The sequence below is a fragment of the Bidens hawaiensis genome, unplaced genomic scaffold (assembly GCF_021521415.1).
Source record: "Bidens hawaiensis isolate Kalapana, Puna unplaced genomic scaffold, B.hawaiensis_p1.1 tig00010926_1, whole genome shotgun sequence".
NCBI lineage: Eukaryota > Viridiplantae > Streptophyta > Magnoliopsida > Asterales > Asteraceae > Bidens > Bidens hawaiensis.
In genome coordinates, this window is record NW_027491844.1 from 766929 (window position 1) to 776474 (window position 9546).

Genomic DNA, 9546 nt, shown 5'->3' on the forward strand with positions numbered 1-9546 from the left:
CATGCGCGAGCTTCAAACTCAAACGCGTTGACGAGTTTTAACTCTAAAACGTCAGGGCCTTAGCCCAATAATATGAGCCTTAGCTCAAATTACTCATAGCATCCATCCCGCGTATTGCGCGGCTCGACCATAACATACCTAAACACAACTAAGGCAAAGCACATGCCAAAACACAGTTGTTGAGGTTTCAGGTCGGGGCCGCGCATGGGATTATAATGGATGCGCCAAATATAGACGCGCAAAGGCTAAAGAACTCATTCATAATTCCCTATAATAAATGCACGATAACGTCGCGCAAAAGAGGAATAACGAAATGCCAAGACACGTGTCAGCATATTCAAAATATCGCAAAATAGCCTGAAATATGGCAACTATTAAGGAGTACTTAATAAATTCCTTACAACCTTGTTCAAATTTCAACGTGTAAGCATACCTTATATTCAACAAGCACACGCGCGCGCCATCGTGCATGCGCCACCATGGTTCGATGTACCGCCATCACGCATGCGCCGCCGCGATTCAATACATCGCTACCACGCATGCGCCACAACGATTCAATACATCGCCATGAAGCAGCAGCGCGCCGTCACTCATGCGCGCTAGCGCCGAGCACCGCACCACCGCGATCCAACACCAACCAACCACGTGCATTGACGATTCGTTTTCACCAGAGGGATGGAATCACGCGCAACGCGCGTGCAAGAAAAGAAAAAGAAAAAACAGGCCCTATTGAAAAAGCAAACTTGTCTAATATCTATCTTATCTCGCTCGCGCGAGACAAGACACATTAGACTGGGGGGCTTGAAGGGGGTATGCACCCGCCCTACATCGTGCGAGGCGGGTCAACCCACAAAATATAGACAAGGCTTAAAATCAGGATGTCATGAAGACACAAAGCCAAAACCTACACGTATGCTCACGCATATGCTCACGCATCACGTATGCTCACGCATCACGTATGCTCACGCATATCACATCCGCGCGTGAAACATCTGCGCATGGCGCACATCACATACGCGCCAAAACTTAAAGGTTGGGAATCCTCATAAACCCATAGGCCGCGCGCCAAACCAAAAGGTTGGGAATCCCCAAACCCATACGGCTACACGCCATATTCAAAGGTTGGGAATTCTCATAAACCCATAGGCCACGCGCCAAACTTAAAGGTTGGGAATCCTCATAAACCCATAGGCCGCGCGCCAAACCAAAAGGTTGGGAATCCCCAAACCCATACGGCTACACGCCATATTCAAAGGTTGGGAATCCTTATAAACCCATATGGCCACGCGCCAAACTTAAAGGTCGGGAGCCTAATAATATCCCACATGGCTACGCGCCAGCTTAATTATTTTATAGCTCGTAAGTCGCCTCTCGCGCGCAAGCTTTATTATTTTATAGCTCGTAAGTCGCCTCACGCGCCAGCTTAATTATTCTTATAGCTCGTAAGTCGCCTCGCGCGCAAGCTTTATTATTTTATAGCTCGTAAGTCGCCTCACGCGCAAGCTTAATTATTCTTATAGCTCGTAAGTCGCCTCGAGCGCAAGCTTTATTATTTTATAGCTCGTAAGTCGCCTCACGCGCCAGCTTAATTATTCTTATAGCTCGTAAGTCGCCCCGCGCGCAAGCTTAATTATTCTTATAGCTCGTAAGTCGCCTCGCGCGCAAGCTTTATTATTCTTATAGCTCGTAAGTCGCCTCACGCGCCAGCTTAATTATTCTTATAGCTCGTAAGTCGCCTCGCGCGCAAGCTTTATTGTCGCCTCTCGCGCGCAAGCTTTATTATTTTATAGCTCGTAAGTCGCCTCGCGCGCAAGCTTTATTATTCTTATAGCTCGTAAGTCGCCTTACGCGCCAGCTTAATTATTCTTATAGCTCGTAAATCGCCTCACGCGCCAGCTTAATTATTCTTATAGCTCGTAAGTCGCCTCGCGCGCAAGCTTTATTATTTTATAGTTCGTAAGTCGCCTCACGCGCAAGCTTAATTATTCTTATAGCTCGTAAGTCGCCTCGCGCGCAAGCTTTATTATTTTATAGCTCGTAAGTCGCCTCACGCGCCAACTTAATTATTCTTATAGCTCGTAAGTCGCCTCGCGCGCAAGCTTTATTATTTTATAGCTCGTAAGTCGCCTCACGCGAAAGCTTAATTATTCTTATAGCTCGTAAGTCGCCTCGCGCGCAAGCTTTATTATTTTATAGCTCGTAAGTCGCCTCACGCGCAAGCTTAATTATTCTTATAGCTCGTAAGTCGCCTCGCGCGCAAGCTTTATTATTTTATAGCTCGTAAGTCGCCTCACGCGCCAGCTTAATTATTCTTATAGCTCGTAAGTCGCCTCGCGCGCAAGCTTTATTATTTTATAGCTCGTAAGTCGCCTCACGCGCAAGCTTAATTATTTTTATAACTCCTAAGCTGCCTCGCGCGTAAGTTACATTACATTATTATCGAGACGCGCACTCTATCTTTTATCAAGCCCCGCGCCACTATTGTTATGATGCGTACTATATCTTATTCATGCTAGTGCACCATCATTATCATAAGGACCACAACATGTCACCATCATGGAGAAAACCTCCCAAAACTCAAAGACAATAAAGACAAGGCCGAAGAAAAGGGAAAAAACCTTATAAAGTCCAGCGCTCCACCTAAACGCTTGCACGCCTAGGAGCAACACTGGACTTGGGGGGCTTGTAGGGGTATGGTACTAAACCCGGTTTTACGACCCTAAATTTATTATGTTTGACTTATTTTATTATACGGACTAATACAATGTTATTGGGCTGAGGGGGTTTTGTGGAGGTAACCCTAACTGGGCTAGGCCCATTAGGGTACCATGATGGTGGCCATGAGGCTCTCTATATAAGGAGGTCTTCACCTCCTTATTAGAGGAGGCTCAGTAAGAGCTGCCATCATATATTTTTTGTGTCTGTAAACAAGAGATCCTTGAGATTTCTTAGCAGTCACCTCCACATCCCCAAAAAGCCATTGCAGATCTCAAGCAACCGGAGAAGAAGATAAAGGCGTGGTTCGTTCATCTCGAAATCCGTGGAAACATCGTCATGGATCAGGTCAGATTCATTTCATGCTTCGACAAAAAGTAATAGTAACTCTATATATATCGAATACCGTATTTAATTATTTATGTATATAACAACCGGCTCTCTTGTATTCAACCCAAATAAAAAAATTTACACAATTTCATCATCATGTATAACACACTAGTTTGAGGTCCGCGTATTACACGGGTAATTGATGAAAAATTTTAAACTCTAGCCATTAAGTGAAATTCAGTCAACAAAATTATCATATATTGTTAATACGATTACAATTTACATTAAAATTGTTAAAATTACATAACTAACGTTACACAAATATGTTACTAATAAGTAGAAAACTTACTTGTACACTAATTTGTTGTTGTATTGGTCGGTATACATTATTTATCAAAAATCAAAATCTTTACACCATGTATTCTTGTAACTCTTAATAAGATAACATATAGGTTTGCTTGTAACTCTTGATGTAGCCACGTATAATTGTCCGTGTGACAAATAAGGTTCGTTTAAATACAAACCAACACTAAATAATGAAAAAAATATCTATGAAACTAACAAAAAAATATTCATATTTATACACATAAAATATCATACTTTTAAACAATTAATATGATATTATTTGATATCATCTATTCAAGTTTATCCAAAAAACATGATCATCCCAAAAACCAGATTGCCTAAACTTTGATGATATAATCATCCTTAGAATCTTTAGAATCTGAAATTGATTTATCATGATGAATTTGTTGTCATTAATATTTTGTGTGTGACAAATTTTTAATTGATTTTATATTTTACAATTAAAAGTTGTAGAATCAAGCAACATATAAAATCGAAAATTAAAATATAACAAAATAATTTGTATCATTTCATATGAATGTAATTCATAGAAAAATGACAAAGACATACTAACCTTAAAGTCATTGTTCAAATAACAGTGATTACTTTGAGTTAAGAGAATATTAAAAGATTTGAAGTTGCATAAAGTGAAACTAACATATAGGTTTGCTTGTAACTCTTGATATAGCCACGTATAGTTGTCTGTGTAACAACTAAGGTTCGTTCAAATACATACCCACCCTAAATAATGAAAAAAATATCCATGAAACTAACAAAAAAAAATATTTATACACATAAAATATCATACCTTTTAAACAATTAATATGATGTCATTTAAGATCATCTGTTCATATTTATCCAAAAAACATGATTATCCCAAAACTAGATTACCTAAACTTTGGTGATATAATAAACTTTGATGATATAATAATAATTAGAATTTTAGAATCTGAAATTGATTGATCATGATAAATTTGTTGTCATCAATATTTTGTGTATGACGAATTTATAATTGATTTTATATTTTACAATTAAAAGTTGCATAATCAAGCAACATATTAAAAATCAAAATTAAAATATAACAAAATGATTTGCTTCATTTCATATGAATGTAATTCATAGGAAAATGACAAAGACATACTAACCTTAAAAGCCATCGTTCATATAACAGTGATTATTCTGAGTTAAGAGAATATTAGAAGATTTGAAGTTGCATAAATGAAGGTAATAATTCTTATTTGTAATAGTTCAAAGTAAAGGATAAAGAATGTTTAAATTTTGAATACTAATCCCGTGTTATTAGATATATGTAAAGTTGTTGAAATACTTAATTAATCGATACACATATGTGTGTGTGTGTATGTATGCATGTATATTAACAACTTATAGAGGAAAAAAAAAGAAAAAGAAGAAGTAAAGATTTCGGATTTTATGAAAGCATGGTAAATAAATTTTAACCTAATGAACTATTTTTTTGAAATTAATATGAAAATGAAATATCATTAAAATGTAATGAGAAGCATGATTACGTTACAAATAATAAAAAATAAAAATAATAAATATCTCTATTAAGTTACATTATAATTAAGATGTGAATCTTAATGAATTTTTATAACATATTTTAATAACAAATGTTATAACTGTAATTTTTTTAAAATTTTATGTATAGCTTTATTATTTTGAATATAAACTATAATAAACACTTTAATTATGTACTAAACAATAGAAAGCACTAACATAACCCCAACTTGGTGTATTTGTATACAAATAAAATTAATAAGTTAATATAATATTGAAATTATGTAAAACCTAACGAAAACAATATTCTATGAATCTATGTTTCATTATCTTAAATGATTTTTGGAAAGCAAAAGGGTGGATGTGATTGAAATAGATTTTTTTGAATTTGAATGTTTTTAATTAACTAATAATTTGTCTTATAAGACATATTAAATTATTAAATTAAATATATAAACAAGGTATAAATCAAGTAATAAAATATATGTTTTGAAGCATTTTAGTCTGAGATATGGAAGAAAATATTGAAAACTAAATATTGATTTTCTTATTACTCAAACCCTTTATATTACATAAAAAGTCAAGTAAATAAATGACATATAGTTCATGTAGTAAATCGTTGTACATATGGATTGTAATTATAATATTCAACTTTAATGAATTAATTAAAGCTAAACATCAAGATTTATGTAATAGGCATTCTTAATGTTTGAAATATTTATACAAAATGTTTAGAGAAAATTAAGAAAATATATATTTTTCTGAGTTCAAATGCATATGAGAAAATTTTAAATTCAAATATGAAACCAACCTTATATAACATATTATTACTGTTGCTCGAATCCCAGTTTAAAAATAATTTGTAGTTTATTATCATATAAATCTAAATTCTTAATGATAATGAATGAATCGGTTAGGATTTACCTTTAATAAAAATAAACTTGAATTCATATATTGAAATGGGTTAAAGATAATGGACCATTTTAATATATATTAAAATAGTTAAAAAAAAATAAGAAGAACTATGAGATTGACAGGTAGCAAAATTAAGTAGTCTTTTATTAAAATAGGTAGATTTCTAAATCCTTTCAAACAACGCTTTGAAAGCTAGACCAAACAACGCTTTGAAAGCTAGACCAAACAACCCAGTCTTGCCACTTAAAAGAGAACCATCAATGTCGTCAATTTGATTCTAGATCTGAACAGAACACAAATATGAAGTGATTGATTTTGAACGAACCAGTAAACACGTATGATCTGTTGTGAAGCCAGTCAAAACCAACGTAAACCCGTCACTTTTCGTTTCCTTCTTCTGTTAGCCAGCCAATTTATTAAACAAGATCTGTGGTTTAACCGATAAATTCCTAATACAACTCATCCACTTGGCATATACCTTACTTGAAACTCGACAACCAATCCATTATTAGTTGCACCATTTTTTTAAATAGACATGCAACATAGTGGTCATTTATTAATTAAATTAAATTAAATAAACTCAATCTTTTAAACTCCTCTCACTAAAACAATTCAAAGGATGTGTACTTGAGTTGCATGGTTGTAAAATAAAAAGGTGTACTTAAGTAGAATTAGAGAGTAAGCTCTGGTTAAAAAAAAATACTAATGCATTCCACAAGAAGTTAATACTATTTTTTTTTTCTGAAATGGTAAACTACCTACTCCTAGTTACTTCGATAAGCCACCTATACCTACATCTTGCAAGATTTGAACCATCGACCTTTAAAATAGAGGAGATAGAACTTACCATCACACCATATCTCTTGACGACAAGTTAATACTAATGACAATAGATAAATGACTCCTCTGTTTCATTAATCATCATATTTTTTAATTCAATTTGATGAGTCGTTATTAACTCTCAAGGAGCCACAAAAATGTATTAACTAGTAAAGTACGTGTGATGCAAAACTAACTTGAAGTAGAAACCGCAATAGCCACATGGAATACTTAACTTTTTTAATTTAACCGTGATATAGAAATTATGATGGTAAGTATCAAAATTTGATAATGATATGCTTTCTAAAATTCACATCTATATTCGTCAAACTATAAGTCAAATATGCAGTCAAACTTTCAATTAGTTATTTACAGAATTTTAACATTAAGTTTTCCATTAGCCGACCTTTGACATTAGTATGTCTTTTTCATTTATCCTGGCAATTACATTCATATGAAGAAGGCAGATTGACTAATGAGAGAGTTTTATTAAGATTTATTAATGGCCTTATCAAAAGTTCCAAACATACATGGACAAAAGATACTGATTCTTTATAAACAAGGTATTAATCAATACAACCATAAATGTAAATTACAAAGAATTTTTTACTAATTTGTAGCATATTTGTGTAAAATTATTGGTTTGTAATTTATGTAATTTTAATGTAAATTGTCATTGTTTTAACAATATATGATAATTGTGTTGTTGACTGTATTTCGCTTAATGACTTGATTTTGAAATTTTTATGTATTACCCGTATAATACACGGGCCTCAAACTAGTAAAAATTATATAAATACAAGGGTCACCAATAAAAATTGGGCAAAGTAAAAGAAAGGACGAGCAATAATTCTAGTTATATTTTCAAATGAAGGCCGGTGAGTCGGCTCTAATCAATGGTCATGAATAAGCCATGTAGGACCCATGGTCGGTGCCAGCACAAATTCTCTATACAATTGCTTCTAATATTTTGAAATCATTCACTATATAAAGCCTGAATGTAAGCTCACAAATCACAATATTAGCAAGTCATCATTTCATATTTTGACTTCGTCTTCTCTCCCCAAGAAAGGATTCCAACAATGGTGAAGTTGGCAATTGGTAGCATTGGTGACTCTTTGAGTGCTACTTCAGTTAAATCTTATTTGGCTGAATTCATTGCCACGCTTCTCTTTTTATTTGCGGGTGTCGGGTCAGCCATTGCATATGGTAAGTGGGCTTACATGTAAGAAATCATGTGCAAAAGTTGTTATTGTGTTTTATAAAGTTGCATTATTAAAAAAAACTTATATGTTACACAAGAATCTATAATATGATAAAACAAACGCGATCGGCAAAACATATATAAACTACTCTTGTTGGTTTAAATTGAGTATTCATCTTTATAAACTCAGTTGATTGATAATTTTGGTGTATTTATATACCCTCTCCATTATTGATATATTTATATAGTCATCTGGTTTACTTAATACAAAATCTTTTATATTCATTTAGCATTAGAAATAAACTCATTGTAGTTTTTTTGGTACTTACCGTTTCTATTTTATGCCCCCTTTAATTGGTCATATAAAATAGATACATAAATATAGATTGAGATATCATGATACACATGCACACATATAAAAAGAACTACATAACAAGTTTGTTATACAAAATAATTGTTCTTTTAATAAAATTGCAGGCAAGCTAACTACAGATGCAGCACTAAACCCTGCTGGACTAGTTGCAATAGCAATAGCCCATGCACTTGCATTGTTTGTTGGGGTCTCGATGGCAGCGAACATATCAGGTGGTCATCTGAACCCTGCTGTCACTTTTGGACTGGCTATTGGTGGTAATATCACTATCATTACCGGTCTCTTTTACTGGATTGCTCAATGCCTTGGTTCCATTGTTGCATGCTTTCTCCTCCAATTCGTTACCGGTGGCTTGGTATGCATCTTATTATTATTTTTTTACGTGTAAACCACAAAGTTTATTCTGCACACACAATTGTATAAAGTCACCACACGTGTGATGATTATTTTTAAAGTATTTGTGCAAACACACCATTTGGTTTAAATTATATGATTGTTGCTTAATTATATATTTGGTATTTGACAGGCTGTACCAACACATGGTGTTGCAGATGGCATGAGTGGTCTTCAAGGAGTGGTGATGGAGATCATTATTACTTTCGCTCTAGTTTACACAGTTTACGCCACAGCTGTTGACCCTAAAAAGGGTTCACTCGGAACCATTGCACCAATCGCGATTGGTTTCATTGCTGGAGCCAACATTTTGGCTGCTGGTCCTTTTAGTGGCGGATCAATGAACCCAGCAAGATCATTTGGCCCTGCTGTGGTGAGTGGTGATTTCTCTCAAAACTGGATTTACTGGATCGGCCCATTGATTGGTGGTGGGTTAGCTGGACTCATATTTGGTGACGTTTTCATTGGATCATATGATACCCTTCCAGCCTCAGGAGACTATGCTTAAGAACTTTCTTTTCGTTTCACTTTGTTTTTTTTGTTTGCAAATTGTTTTCTCCGCTTAAAGGGACGAGGATGTATCATCCTCATTGTTTGGGAACGGTTCAAGAATTATGCAGGGTATGCTAAATTAAATATTTGCAACCCCTGATATCGAACTTGTACTTTGCTTTTTTCTATTCAACAACTGTGATGCTTGTAAGTTTGAAATGTGAATGAAATGAAGTGTCCATAAAAACTTAGACTTGTAAAATTATCAATTCTTTGTTTGGAAAATAATTTAATACAAGTGAAACATCTTAAGTTTCATCTTCTCCTATAGCGTCATCAATTTCAGCTTCATATCCAATCCAATTATGTATTATAACACATCATCTAAATCATCGTTGTTCACAACAATAATTTGAGATATTGTATTAGAATCCCCGTTATG

General features: G+C 34.2%; 1 protein-coding gene across 1 annotated transcript; it reads left to right on the forward strand.

Moving 5' to 3' along the window:
- Positions 1 to 7683: 7683 nt before the first annotated feature.
- Positions 7684 to 9120, forward strand: LOC143536775 (putative aquaporin TIP-type). Its single transcript, XM_077030690.1, has 3 exons — positions 7684 to 7851; positions 8324 to 8574; positions 8746 to 9120. Exons 1-3 carry the CDS (start codon positions 7725 to 7727, stop codon positions 9118 to 9120), a joined length of 753 nt encoding a protein of 250 aa, XP_076886805.1. The 5' UTR covers positions 7684 to 7724.
- The last annotated feature ends 426 nt before the right edge of the window (positions 9121 to 9546 follow it).

Excerpts from the sequence above, each read along its gene's own strand:
- LOC143536775 (XM_077030690.1), top strand. The coding sequence starts at position 7,725 with ATGGTGAAGTTGGCAATTGGTAGCATTGGTGACTCTTTGAGTGCTACT. Across the intron at positions 7,852-8,323 it reads CGGGTCAGCCATTGCATATG|GCAAGCTAACTACAGATGCA; the intron begins GTAAGTGGGCTT and ends ATAAAATTGCAG. Across the intron at positions 8,575-8,745 it reads AATTCGTTACCGGTGGCTTG|GCTGTACCAACACATGGTGT; the intron begins GTATGCATCTTA and ends GGTATTTGACAG.